This window comes from Triticum dicoccoides, chromosome 3B, assembly GCF_002162155.2.
Source record: "Triticum dicoccoides isolate Atlit2015 ecotype Zavitan chromosome 3B, WEW_v2.0, whole genome shotgun sequence".
Lineage (NCBI taxonomy): Eukaryota > Viridiplantae > Streptophyta > Magnoliopsida > Poales > Poaceae > Triticum > Triticum dicoccoides.
Window position 1 is genome coordinate 829,753,020 of NC_041385.1, and position 14,426 is coordinate 829,767,445.

Consider the following 14,426-nt stretch of genomic DNA (forward strand, 5'->3'; position numbering starts at 1 on the left):
TGTGGGGCGCCGGGGCGGCGGCCTCGGTCCGAGCTCCTGATGTGGCCGGGGCGTGGACGGCGCGCACTTGCGTGGCGGCGGCTCGGTTCCGGCTGTGCGCGTGGGGCGCAGCGACCGGCCGGGCGCGGTGGCTGCAGGCGCGTGTCGGGCGTGGTGACCGGCTGTGCGTGGCATGTGTGCTTCTCTGGAGTGCGAGGTGTGCTGCGGAGGGGATCCTGCTCGTCTGCTCTGCTGCTTCGCATGTGCAGCTCCGATTGGATCTGGTGCGAGGTGCATCGATCTGGGTGATGCGCTTCGGGATGCGGCGTGGGTTGCTACGGTGGTGGTGGCCACGGTGGTGCTGCGGTGGTGGACGGCGGCTTCGGCCAGGGGGTGGTGCATGTCATGTCGCGGTGGATCGTGGGATCCCGTGGCCTGAATGAGGTCGGCCTTAGTAGGTGGTGGCTGGTGGGCGGTGGTCGGTGGTGGTAGGTGGTCGGCGCATCTCCAGGAGAAATCTTTGCTTTGGCCTTCTTCGGAGCCGGCGATGGCGGCGCCTGCGGGTGCCGTGATCTTTCTTGGAAGTGTTGTCGTGGAGGTGTGCTCCTCCTCCCCACGGCTTTGGCTCCGGAGGGAAACCTCAGATCCGCTGGGTCGGGCGATGAAGGCGTCTTCGCGTCTTTCTCCTCCTTGGGGGCATCGTCTCGGAGCCGGCTACGACTGGGAGACTGGTGGATTGCGGCATCTTCGCCGTGGATGGCGGCATCTTCGCCGCGTGGTTTGCTGAGGCGGGGCCTGGTTTCTGTTTGGCAATGATGATGGCGTCGAGAGGAGCTCGGGTCGCAGCGTGGACTTCGGTAGTCGGTTCTTCCCGGCGTGTCCGAGGTGCTCTTCTGTGGGCACGGTCGGTGCAAGTCTTGCATATTTCCCTGGTGATGCTCGTCGTCAAAGTCGGAGCTGTCAGTTGCTTGCGCGTGTGGCCATCCGGTGGCATGTGTCGTCGTGGCTCCTATACAGCTGTTTGCAGGTTGGCTTCGAGATTGGAGCTCTATGGTGAAGTCGGAGTCGCTCGTTCGAGGCAATCAGTGATGGCGATGACGCTTGCGACTCCTCGGCGAATGCCTTTCTTCTTTGCTGCTTTATGTTCCATGTTGGTGGCCAGGTTGGCCGGTGGTACCCATGTCATGTGGGTTGAGTTGTATCGGTTTTAGCCCGGTTTTCCGCGAATTAACCGGGCAATTTTCTCTTCTTCTTAATCAATGAAAATGGCAAATCTTTTGTCTCGTTTCAAAAATAAATAAATCCGGAGGTACTTTCTATTGTTCAAGATATCTGGTTATTACAGTAAAAGAACTCAAAATCACTAGGAACATCCAAGCCAATACTTAGGGAAATTCAGCGAGTTAAGTGCACAAAACCACCACATTAAAGGCTAGATTTACAAGAAACATTCCTGTACAATTTTGTTGCGAAAAAACACCATGGCTATGGTGATCTTTTTTGCATAAACCACCAATCGGCAACTTAGGGCATTTTAATGACTTCTCCGAGGTGAGGTCCATCCATAAGTGTCGAGGTGGCAGCTTGTATGCATGTTACATTGAGATAGACGTGTGACCCATCACTCAGCTGGGTCATCTTTTTCAGTTCCCTCTCCCCTGTTCTCCTTCAGTTGTACACATGCTCGCCAGTAGCAGCACGCACCCTGCGAGCAGCAGATTGACAACCAATCCATTCCTCTCTCGTTGTTCCCCCACTGCGTGCCCTCGACCTCTTCTTCCTCACTGCCTCATTCATCTTCACCTTTCATGGCCAGGTCGTCGGTGTTACTGGGACATCTTTTGATGTTGTCCTTGAACTGCTCGAGCGTAGCAGCCTCACACACGAACTTCTTGACTTCCCCCAAAAAAAAAGGCACTCTAGCAGAGTCGACATACCTATTAGATCTGCCAAAATTTATGAAGCTCCCTGCATATCTGGCCTTCAGGTTCCCTATTTGTAGTCTCGGGGCCACCTTTTGAAGCGCTCTCCAAATGGAAGTTGCGTGTGGCGCAAAGGAAACTTCACGTGATCTACCGCCTCATATGGGAGGACATGGATATTTGGGGAAAAAAATATGTCCAACTGACAAGTTGACCTAGAGTCTTAGTTTCCACATCACCTCAGCAACCTCCATATACTGCATATGGAGGCTCTGCTAGAGTTGCTCTTATTGGGTGATAGATCCGACGCGGCATAAGTCATTGTGAATTTGTGATACCCTATGAGCTGGGTACCCGGTATGGCCGGCGCTGGCTAGGTCCTACTGTCAGTCCCAGTTATCTTGCCTGGCTAGCAAGAGTTAGGCAGTTATTACTACACCAAACCGTGTGTTTCTTGCACTTAATGTGTGTTCTAGTGCAATGTATGTCCAACTATACTTGGTATGGACCATGCGTCGCCGTGAAATTAATGACGACCGTAGTGTACACGGATCAGGGGACGACGGGGGAAATAAATCTGCGGCTATGTGAACCTGTCTACGTCTGGACAAATACAATGCATGCATCGCCGTGAAAGGGATCGCGCGAGTGGCAACTGACACCAACTAAAGGCACGGCCCGTGCTCCATGCATGAGAGAGAGGGGAGGAGAAAGAGATAGAGGTGGTGCTTCTACGTGTTTCTAGTAATCTTCTACGGCCAATGCTCCAGGCTGGCATGTAAACAAAGCAGGTGAAAATGCCAGGGATTCAAGGAGATGATAATCTTGTTTGGACCAGAGTTGTGGTTGGAAAGGTGATGGGTGTGCAGCTACCGGCCGCCTCACTGGCCCGTGCCTTCGTGGAGGTAATGCCCAATGGGTGGGTGTGGTGCCCGCGTAGGCCATGACATATCAGCGTGCGTGCGGCGCGAGGACGACCGGGAAGCAACGCCGGCCATCATCACTCATCAGTGTGCCGACCAACAAGCGGCGCCGTGTGGGGCAGCCGCGAACGAACGAACGCGGTAGCTGTCGCGTTGAAGGAGCAAAAACAAATCGCAAGTCTCCCACGCCCAAGCACGTGGGCGGGCTGTCCATTATTTTATGCATGGGACTCTCTATAAGTATGGAATCACTGACGACCCGGAAGGCCATCAAGCAGCAGCAGCAACAGGATCGGAGCTCCTCAGCTGCGCTAGCTAGTTGCCGTCCGAATACGTCTGTGGACTCTTGTCCTCGGCTCCTCAAAGCTACAGTGCGAGCATGGGTGGCGAGGACGCGCCGGGTCGGCTGGAGAGCATCCTGACGGACACGTCGGCGCCGCTGGCAGAGCGCGCGTGGGCGGCGGGGGCCGTCGAGCTCCGGATGCTGGCGCGCCTGGCGGCACCGGCGGTGGTGGTGTACATGATCAACTATGTCATGTCCATGTCCACGCAGATCTTCTCCGGCCACCTGGGCAACCTGGAGCTCGCCGCGGCCTCGCTCGGCAACACCGGCGTCCAGACCTTCGCCTACGGCCTCATGGTACGTGCGGACTCTAAATCATTCGCGTGTGAATCTGTCCTGGTGACCTTCCCCGCGTTTGTGTTTCTCTGCCTGCTTGGTATACTTCGGTTCCAGCACACGCTCCATGCCTCCATCTCGCATAACCCACGGCTTACACGAAGCGTGAACAATGTCTCTTAGATTATGACGTGTGCAAGGGTGGATTAGTGGGCGTATCGTATGGAGTGTCGTCCGGCTACACGTAATGCTTCACTTTTCTTTATTGCCAAGAGTCAAGCTTGTGCGTCATGGTTAAATTTGTTTATGGACATGAGAGCTTGATGGATTGCAAACCAGCAAACAAGGACATGGAGATGTGTTGCAGAGTTGAGGAGTTCTCGATTCAGCTGCAGCCCGCAGCTGGCAGAGGTCATGAGCAGGGGCCAGACCGTCAGGAAGGCGCGAACAGGGCAGGAGTGGCAGGCTCGAGCGGGGAGGCAGACGGCGACGAGTGGTGGAGCCGAGTCTGGGCGCAGCGCCGCCGCCGCCGCACACACAGGAGGAGCGGGGATCGTAATTTGTTTAGGGTTCAGGCTTGGTTCGATAGGAAAATTGTGGGAAGGCCCCAGAAGTTGGATTGGGCCAAAAAAAGTTTAAGCTGTGCTGAAAATTTTGGTCGACTAATACAATTACCGGGCCTAGGCGAGATGGACGAAATTCGGCCGAAATTTAATTTTTTTTGGCCGAAAATGAAGACACGACCCTCACTGCCACCGGCCATTTTTATCCGGTGATGACAAGGAGAACATGGTGGAAGTAGAGAAAACGCCTAGGGGAGGGGGCGGTAGAGCACCCGAGCTATCCCTAGGAGCAACTTGAGTACATTTTAACCTCTTGGAGAGTGCACAAGTATGATCGTCATGCACTGAGAGCCACCAACTATAATATCCATTCAGCTATAATTTAAACACCTCGAGATTACAACCATCATTGGTTGTTCATCTTAAAATCAATGCTAGGCTGCATGCATCACTCTGATGCAATGCAGAGGCCGGAGGCTATCCTCCTTTTCAAAAATAATAATAATCATAAATCAATGTAGACCTATTTGAAAAAAGAGAATAACCCGGAGAGAAGAAAATATTTGTTTTGTTGACATGAGGTGGAAGAGAACATGGTAGATAATAATGGAAAGAGTAGGACATCCAGAAATGACATCTAATATATGTTGGTTCCTGTCTATGGAACTCATCATGCACAACACAAACAAATGCAACAAACAACAAGACATCTATGGATGAGCTAAATTAAGCATGTAATATCATGATGATCCGAGCAATAGCATGATGAATCATTGATTTTTTTTAGAGAGAGAACGGACCATTGAAATTTCCTAAATGCTTAATAGTGCAGCTGCACTATTTAACATTTCTGAGCGCTCGCTCTTCCACCTGTTCGATTAAAAGGTGACCATATGATGGAGACATAGGAAACATCATTTTTTTTGTCAGGACGCGGCCCGCGCAGAGAGGATAGAGGAATACTAACACATGTGGACGCAAGTATTAACCGCATGCATGTACTGATGTCATTTCATTTTATTCCGTTCATTTCTTTTTCTAAAAGCTACAACTTTCGAACCGATTGTCAGGACGAAGATCCGTTTTCATCGTTAGGTTTCTCGTGAGGAGCTCTTCAAAACTAGATCCTATAGTGCTTGTTTTGATGATTTAAAAAAAAGCAACTTTGATGCTAGATGAGGCAACTTTAGTTCTAATCAGAAGCAACTTTCTTATACCATGTGTATAGTGAATTTACCTAGTAAGTATGTTGTATACAACTTAGAAACCATGGTAGACAACTTTTCATCATATATAGGCAACTAGGTATCATTGGTAGGCAACTTTGGAATTACATGGAGGCAACTTTTAGCACTAAAGGAGGCAACTCGCTTATCAAGGTATATACAACATATATTATCCATTCCATACATGGCCCTATAATCATGTATCCATGTTTTGTAAATGCATGGTAATATTTTCTCCTAAGTTGTTTACCGTGGTTATGATGTTGTTGATATATGTGGACTAAATTTGATTAGTGTTAGAAAAATAAATAAGATAAGCAACTTCACTCCATTTAAAAGCAACTAGTAAACAATTATAGGCAACTAATTAGCAACAGTGAATAACTTTGAAACATAGGTAGGTAACATCACATCGATTTTCATAACCAATGTTCCTTCTACAAGTGGCAACTTTAGTACTACAAGTGGTAACACTCTTCTAACTTTCTCACTTCTACTTATAAGTTTCCTATTGTTGACGCTCTTATGTCATTACTTATAATTTTCCTATAATACTTTGAAGTCGTTTACCATTGTTGTTGAGGTGTTGTCATTGCTAGTTAGTTGCTTACCAGGTGTACTATGGTCATACAGTTACATGTCATTGTTAATTAGTTGCCTACAATACCTGAATAGTTGTTCATCATTGTTTCTTAAGTTGTCTATCTCCGAAGCACAATGTTAAGATACTCACTGGTTATAGTAGGGAACTTAGATGTGAAACTAGTCAACTTGGCTGTCATGGTAGCCAACTTAGAAGGTTTTTTTGTTGATAGACAGTCATACTGACAAACAAATAAGAAGTTGCTTTCCTAGAGTACTAAAGTTGCCTCTATAGCATCCAAAGTTGCTCGAGAGAAAAAAATCATCCAAACCCATCCATACGAGATCTAGTTTTGAAGAGCTTGTCAAAAGAAACCCAACGATGAAAACGGATCTGAATATTGATACTCAAATAAAAAATTACGACTTTTTAATTCTTTTGAAACCCCCTAATAAATGCACATGGGACAAGATCTTATCCTTTCCGGCTAGAATCTGCAAGCAAAGGGGGACGGACATCATGTGCTTCTCTAACTAAAAGTAGGACTTTCCTTTTCTGGTAGGTGTGCTCGCAGCCTCCGACGAGCGCAGGGGCGCTGTCTAGCCACGTCCTTGAAATTCATATGCAATAACTAATAGCACGATGAGCTGGGCACTCGAGCACCTCCTTACCAAAAGATGATTCTAGTTATATAGAAAGTTAAGATAAGATCGATCCTACCGCTTAATCAGTGTTTCTGATGCAACGTATGTCCAGCCATAATTTTGCTATGGAAACAACGTTTCTGAATGCAACATCATGCTGGCTAAAATGATGGCCATGCTCCCATGTGTATGGCATCATCGCCCGCACATGGTGTCCATACCTACCTACTCACCCACGGATCGGGTGATGAAGGAGAGCCACCGGACAGGTCGCGCCGGTGGCAGCCCAGCTACTATTGTCAGATAGTGGCCCGGCGACAGCAGGCTCGTGAACCTCGTGGGTGCGCGTGGACGGCGACTTGGAAAGCAGTCCGGCCGTGGTCTGGCCAGACAGCCAGTCTCACCGTCGGCACTGCCGTCGGCGGGAATCCAGGCCTGTTATTGACGGTGCCGTCAGTGGGAGTGAGTGATCAGAAACCAATCTGGAAAGAGCCAAGCCAATCCACTATTTAGCCGGCCGGAGCGTCAACGCCAAGAGGGCACACACACACATGTACTGTACGAGCTAGCTATAGACCATAGCTCCGTAGCCTCTCTCGTCCTAACTAGCTACCAAACCTCACGAGCGTCATGGCTCGCGGGGACGAGCATGAGCATGAGCATGAGCATGGCGCGTCGTGTCTGCTGGAGAGCATCCTGACGGACACGTCGGCGCCGCTGGCGAGGCGCGCGTGGTTGGCGGGGGCGGTCGAGCTCCGGCTGCTGGCGCGGCTGGCGGCGCCGGCGGTGGTGGTGTACATGATCAACTTCGTCATGTCCATGTCGACGCAGATCCTGTGTGGCCACTTGGGGACCCTGGAGCTCGCCGCCGCCTCGCTCGGCAACACCGGCGTCCAGACCTTCGCCTACGGCCTCATGGTACGCAGTCGCACACACTACGTTTGTTCAGCCGAGGAGTAGGCCTCATGGTACCTTCCGGCCTCTCATCTCGACGTGGGAGCAATGCTTCGGGTAGGTCGAAATGTTTGTTCACCCGACGAGTAGCGTTTGTGTTTCTCTTCCCGGCCGGCGTACTTGGATGCCATGCTCATTGAGAGCTGAGAGCACATGCTTGGGCACATTACTTCTCCCTTTGTTAAAAACACTCTTATATTATGAAACGGAGGGAGTAGATTCTAATAATCCTGTAGCTGGGTAGATAGGATTAGGCCAAGTGCTGTTTCCTGTTACAGTAAGTACTAGATTAGACTATTGCAACCCTGGAGTGGATTAGCCTATGACGTCGTGTGCTTATTAGAAGAGGTGGATTGGATTAGTGGGTGTACTACTAGTACTACTAGATTGGATTAGTTGGAGAGCATCACTAGTTACACTACTAGATGCACGGAGTGGCCTTCGCATGGCACATGGCAGGCCCATATGGCACAAGCCAGTCATTCATGGCGACTTGGTACCACCTCCGTGGCCCCGTCCTCCCCTGCCTCTTCACTTTCTTGCTGGGCCGTCTCTGCACCGTCCACGTAGGGGTGAATATGGTCTTCTTCGAGCTCTATTCTACTCGCTCCGTTTCAAAATAAATGACTCAACTTTGTACTAAAACTAGTATAAAATTAAATCACTTATTTTCAAAAGGAGGGAGTAAGAGCCCTACGGGTCCCTCGAAGGTGGTTGGTAAGAGTCAAGGAGAGACGTAATGTCGGGATATGCACAGTGACAACATTAAATAAATGCAGGTGTTTCTGGGTCCCACCTGCCTAACAGTCGCTTGATAGCAGGCTTACCTTCAGTTTAACTTAATCAGTTTCTGGCAAAAGACGTGGCCTGTCCCATCAGTTTTGGATTCTTCTTCTTCTCTCTCTCCTACCAGCAAAGAAAATAAAAGAAAATTCTGTACTGCTGTGGCATTTATATATTCTCCTTTCTCGATCAATGGATAGCATACACGGCTAGGGAGGTGATGGCCACAGCCCACCCACTGCTTAGACGGAGCGTGACACCCATATTTCCTACGTACTACCACTGGTAGATTAGACTAGACTGCGCGGACCAGTCATACATACTCCCTCCGTATCATAATATATTCGTTTTAGCAGTTTAATTTAAGCTACTAAAATGACATATATTATGGTACAGATGAAGTACATGGCGTATTCTCCATGCATGGTCGAAAGCGAGATGACACCTCCCACTCCGCAAGAACCTATCTACACCCACGGGCAAATGCTACTTGTGAACTGTAAAATAAACAAAATCAAAAAAATCAAAAAAATCTGAACTTTTTTTTGACATACTTTCACAAATGTTTATTGTGCATGCAAAATTTTATCACGAAATTACATTGGTGGAAGTCGTGCCAAAAAAATAAAATCAGAGCTCCAAAATGCTTTTGTAAGTAGTAACATTTTTAGAGCATCAATTTTGTTTTTTTACCACGCTTTCTACAAGTGTGATTTTGCGATAAAATTTTGCATGCACAACAAACATTTGTGAAAGTATGCCAAAAAAATCAGAATTTTTTGTATTGTTTTTGAAAATTTTTGATGTTACTGTTCACACACAAGCGCATTTGCTCCTGGGTGTAAAAACTCCACATCCCTCCGACTCTCTCTTCTTTCATCTAGATCCACACACATGATCTTCTTTCTTGGCTTCTTCCCTTGTCAATCTAGACCTGCCCACAAGATTTAGATGGTGCTTAGTTTGTACACTTCCATGTAGACCTGCCCACAAGATTTAGATATTCCCCTCTCTCTTCCCTTCCATTGTGGTCTCTACCCTTTCAGGCGTCTTCAAGTGCTTCGACCGTTCCAATTATCGACTATATGGTCCTGAAAAAGATAACGTTGTGCCCACATCAATAAGTGCAGTGTGTCTCCTTAAGTCAAGGTAGTACGTACTACACTATTCTCTCTGTTTTTATTTACTCCACATATTAGGTTTGTATAAAGTCAGAATTTATATGCTTTCAACAAGTTTGTACAAAAACATATTAACATACACACCACCAAATATGTATCATTGGATTCATCATTGCATATATTTTTATATCATATAAATTTGTTATTGTGAATGTTCATATTGTTTTCTACAAACTTGATCAAACTTTATAAAATTTGACTTCAGCCAAACCTAATATGCAGAGTAAATAAAAATGGAGTGAGTATTTTTAACATGTCATCACGGCTTACAGATTTTAATAATTAAGGTAACTTCCACCGAAACAAATTACCAATTTCTGTGCAGAACACACCAGGGGCGATTATATTATTATTTTTCTTCATGATGGTGTACTGCCAATTTTTAAGGCTGGTTGTAATGGGGAGTATCATATACTAGTATCATGCATATGATACTAGTGTATGATACTACCTCCCTAATGCATAGTATCATATATTAGTATCATGTAGTACTCTACTTATTGCCATGCATGACACAAAGTAGCATAGCATTTAATATGATACGGTATCATGATATGATACTACATCCTCTCTTTCTGCATTTAATGCTATGACACCTCATCAAAATTGCCTAGTTGGCATGCATGATACTAGCTATGATATTATCATTACGACCAGCCTAAGCGGCATGGCCAATTGACGTGACCTGCCCCATCAGTCTTGGATTGGACTGTTGTCGTCGCGTTTATATATTCTCCTCTCTCAATCAACCAATCAATCAATCGATAGCGTCCGACAAGAGCTAAGCTCATTTGTTTATGGGCCAGAGGTTGATGGATTGGTATGGCTCGTCGGCACCTATACCTCACCCTACTTAAGAAAAGTCCCATGTCATATCGAATGTTTGCCCTCTAATCTTAACTCTAAATGCTGTTTCGACCCCACTTGGTAATTGTGGTGGTGTAGCTGTCTGCTCTCCAGGGACGCTGCACATAAATGAAAATCTGGACTCAGCGACTAGATGTACCTACCCAGTAATGATGCAAGACACGTATTATAATTTGGAGTCCTTGGTTCTCAATGTGCTTCTTGAGATTAATAAGTTACCTTAGCTGTTATTTTTAGTTGGTCAACAGTTTATCTTCTCTGTTTAATTTCCCAAAAAAGAAAATCTAGCAAACAACGAACCAATTGAACCGCTTTCCTTGTTTATTGAAAACATAAGTAGATGTTGTTTCTAAGAAACATGCATAACCGTTTTGTAAGTAATTAGTATGTAAGAAGAAAAAAAGTAGATGACAATGGAGGGAGCAGCATGCAACTCATGATGATGAATTTGATCAAGAGAAATGAAGCTCCATGAAATTAACACCAAACTGAACATGAAAGAGGAACAAAATTAAGGCTGTAGTGCTACAACACAGTGCACTTTGCTAGATCATTGTGAGAAATAATACTAGTTGCTACCAGTTTTGCCTTTCCTGATTGTGTTTCCATGGACTCCTAATTTTAACCCAGATCTAAAGCTATAAGCTAGCTAGAATGCAATCTATGACAGCCCTAACAATTAAGACATTACGTTTTTGTTTTTGCAGCTGGGCATGGGAAGTGCAGTGGAGACCCTCTGCGGGCAGGCCTACGGTGCCCACAAGTACGACATGCTCGGAATCTACTTACAGCGCTCCGTCATTCTGTTGGGCTTAACTGGCATACCACTTGCTGTGATGTACGCTTTCTCGGAGCCACTCCTCTTGTTGATGGGACAATCACCCGAGATAGCCCGTGCCGCATCGATCTTCGTGTACGGCCTGATTCCTCAGATCTTCGCGTACGCCATCAACTTCCCCATTCAGAAGTTTCTGCAAGCCCAGAGCATCGTCCTGCCGAGTGCTTACATCTCGACGGCAACACTCATTCTACATGTGATGCTGAGCTGGGTGCTAATGTACAAGGTCGGCCTTGGGCTGCTCGGTGCCTCGCTGGTGCTGAGTGTGAGCTGGTGGATTATCGTCGGAGCGCAATTTGTGTACATTGTCGTGAGCCCGACGTGCCGACACACATGGACGGGATTCAGTTGGCAGGTCTTCTCTGGTTTGCCGAGCTTCTTCAAACTCTCCGCCGCATCTGCTGTGATGCTGTGCCTTGAAACATGGTACTTTCAGGTGCTTGTGATCATTGCTGGATTGCTCCCCAACCCTGAGATTGCCTTGGATTCCCTCTCTGTATGGTGAGTATCATTGGACTTTGAGTCTTTCTATTATTCCTAGTAATAAGTCTGCAGAGTTGGTGCTAATTAGCTTGTGATGCATGTGTGGGTGCTAATTAACTTTGTGATGCATGTGTGCAGTATGACGATTTATGGTTGGGTGTTCATGATCTCCGTTGGGTTCAATGCTGCTGCAAGGTTCGCAAGTCTATACTAAAAGGCATTGATAAACATTAGCATTGCTTACTGACAACTAGTTAAGTACTCTAACTAACTAATTGATACATTTTCACTTCAGTGTAAGAGTGAGCAATGAGCTTGGCGCCGGCAACCCCAAGTCTGCATTTTTCTCTGTGTGGGTCGTGACCGGGCTCTCTGCAACAATCTCAACCATCCTTGCTGTTGTGATCCTCTGCCTCCGCAACCACATTAGCTACTTATTCACAGATGGTGAAGCAGTTTCGGACGCGGTAGCAGATCTCTGCCCATTGCTCGCCATCACGCTCGTTCTCGGTGGCATCCAACCTGTACTGACAGGTACTTTTAGAAACTTTCTGCATGACGAAATGTGCTATCTTCATTCTTGTAAGGTCCATTAGTACAACTTTCCAGAGAATGTTCATGGCAGGTGCATTATTCAAATAGCAGGAGCTGGTTATATCCTTGGCCCATCTATGTTTTGTTTAACGTTACAATTCCTATAATTTAGTTTTTTATTCAATCTATATTTTTTGATCATAGTTACTGAATTCTAACGTACCAGTGTTAAGAGATGACCCACACCTCTATCTTAAATGACTGTAGGCTCTTTCATATGTGCATTAGTACGAATCTGAGTATATTTTTATTGGATATTTGTGGGCCAACTGCGTAATATGTATTAAAAATAGTTTAATGTTGGCAAGTGAATTGAAACCTGCGGCCATGCGCAAACTATTATGCCAACCCTGTTATTTTAGGGCTATAGTAGGTTTCCGCACGGTGATTTGATTAGTTTTTCTAGTATCAAAGTACAAGAAAAGAATCGGGTAGTACAAGGTGTAGGCCCTTAGGGAAAAAAAGTGAAGGTACAAATGAGGGAAACAAGTCTACTATTTTTTGTGATGCATATTTTCTCTCTTGAGATACCACATATTCATGGTGATTGAAGTTTACTGACATGCATGGAAACATCAGGTGTTGCTGTTGGATGTGGATGGCAACAATTTGTTGCTTACGTGAACGTCGGCTCTTACTACATTGTAGGTGTTCCACTTGGTGTTGTTCTTGGTTTTTTCTTCAATCTTGGCGCAAAGGTGATGGATCTGTCTAAAATTTTCATATACATTCCATGATGACAAAGTCTTCAGTTCTGTGTTCTAACTTGTGTTGATGGAATCGCATGCCTGCTTGCAGGGTATTTGGGGTGGCTTGATTGGGGGAACGGCCTTGCAGACGGCCATTCTGCTGTGGGTCACCATCAAAACTGACTGGACCAAAGAGGTATACCTTATTACTTTTCTTTTGCGGGATAAGCTATACCTATATACCTTATTACTACAAGCGCAGAAAGTTGAATTTACATTTTCGTTCTTTTAAATGAAATTTAGATGATGAATGCTAAATTAACTCCCTGATGTCCGAGGATGCAGTCTATCTTTCGTTGTCGCCATAGATGTTGTCATAAATGTAACATACAGACATGTTGCTTGCTCATCGTCGCCGTTCCTTCCATCACATAATGTAACCTTCTTGAGGGTGTATGCTTGATGCAAACTGATCAAATATATGTGTTGAAAAAAAATTGTACACTAATTAACACGTAGTGGTTTATTGTATACATTCTTTAGGTAGAGGAGGCACAGAAAAGGTTGAACAAGTGGGACGAGAAGAAACAGCCTCTCCTTGCAGGGTTCAATGATAATGACAAATAAGTGGACCAGTCTAGATGTGTGTTTCACTTGAACGATGCAGAAGTGTGCTGGCTATGAGACTCACAGTCTTCATGGGCGTGAGTGGCTGAATTCAGGTCTCTAGATTCTCGTGTAGATTATCAGAGAGTTTCTGTCTCAATTTTTGGTGGACAAGCCAGTGATGGGCTTGCTAGTATATATAGGGTAGGCTTGGTTAGCATGTTACATCTTTCTTTTGTCCAATTGTCTTTAAGTTATGTGTTTCTCCTTCTTTCTTGGGAGACCATTATTTGGCGTCTTTGTGATTAGCTTTGGCATGATGCAGAAGCGGGTAATGAAAAGGGTGTGAAGTTTTGGACAGGAGCCCGGAATTTGGAATTTGGAAATCATGTGAAAATGCTATTTTATAGTACTAGACAATTTCTCCGCACTGCGAAGGGTTATAAATATTCTAGTATGTTAGCCGGTGATTTACCCTCCCATGTTACTGTGATTGTGTAAATGAAGTAGGCTTTTGTTTGATAAACACTCATTTGGTAACTTTATTGACTAATCCTAATTTGGTAGCTTTCTTCGTCAACCTTGTTCACTAGTAGAAAAAGGGCCATTCGAACCGGTTTGTGATGGCCATTTGTCCCGGTTCACGAACCGGGACTAAAGGGTCATCACTAAAGCCCTACAACTTTAGTCCCGTTTCGAACAGGAACCGGGACAGATGGGGCTCCACGTCGTCGGAGCGGCTTGCACAGGCAGGGGGGCCTTTGGTCCCAGTTGGTACCACCAACCGGGACCAAAAGGCGCTGTTTTTTTTGAAGGGATGGGGGGGTTGTAGGGTTAATTTAGGGGTTTCATATATTGTGTTAGCTCGCTAATAGAGATGAGTGTCCTTTCTTATATATCTCTGTGCTTGGTCGATGCTACGTATAGACTCGACACGCTAGCTAGCTAGTAAGCAAATGAAGGAAACCATTA

At 46.0% G+C, this 14,426-nt stretch overlaps 1 protein-coding gene across 3 annotated transcripts in view; it reads left to right on the top strand.

Moving 5' to 3' along the window:
• Positions 1 to 13,817, top strand: part of LOC119278745 (protein DETOXIFICATION 40-like) — an 18,328-nt gene extending 4,511 nt beyond the window's left edge. The window contains exons 1-7 of one of the 3 annotated variants that reach the window (XM_037560082.1): positions 3,095 to 3,464; positions 10,952 to 11,583; positions 11,704 to 11,760; positions 11,861 to 12,099; positions 12,739 to 12,857; positions 12,958 to 13,044; positions 13,392 to 13,817. In XM_037560082.1, the coding sequence (XP_037415979.1) occupies positions 3,204 to 3,464; positions 10,952 to 11,583; positions 11,704 to 11,760; positions 11,861 to 12,099; positions 12,739 to 12,857; positions 12,958 to 13,044; positions 13,392 to 13,475 (1,479 nt within the window). In that variant the 5' untranslated portion in view covers positions 3,095 to 3,203 and the 3' untranslated portion in view covers positions 13,476 to 13,817. Of the gene's footprint in view, positions 1 to 3,094; positions 3,465 to 6,987; positions 7,378 to 10,951; positions 11,584 to 11,703; positions 11,761 to 11,860; positions 12,100 to 12,738; positions 12,858 to 12,957; positions 13,045 to 13,391 lie in introns of those variants that run through there. The other 2 variants (XM_037560080.1, XM_037560081.1) reach the window with 2 other exon arrangements.
• Positions 13,818 to 14,426: the final 609 nt, after the last annotated feature.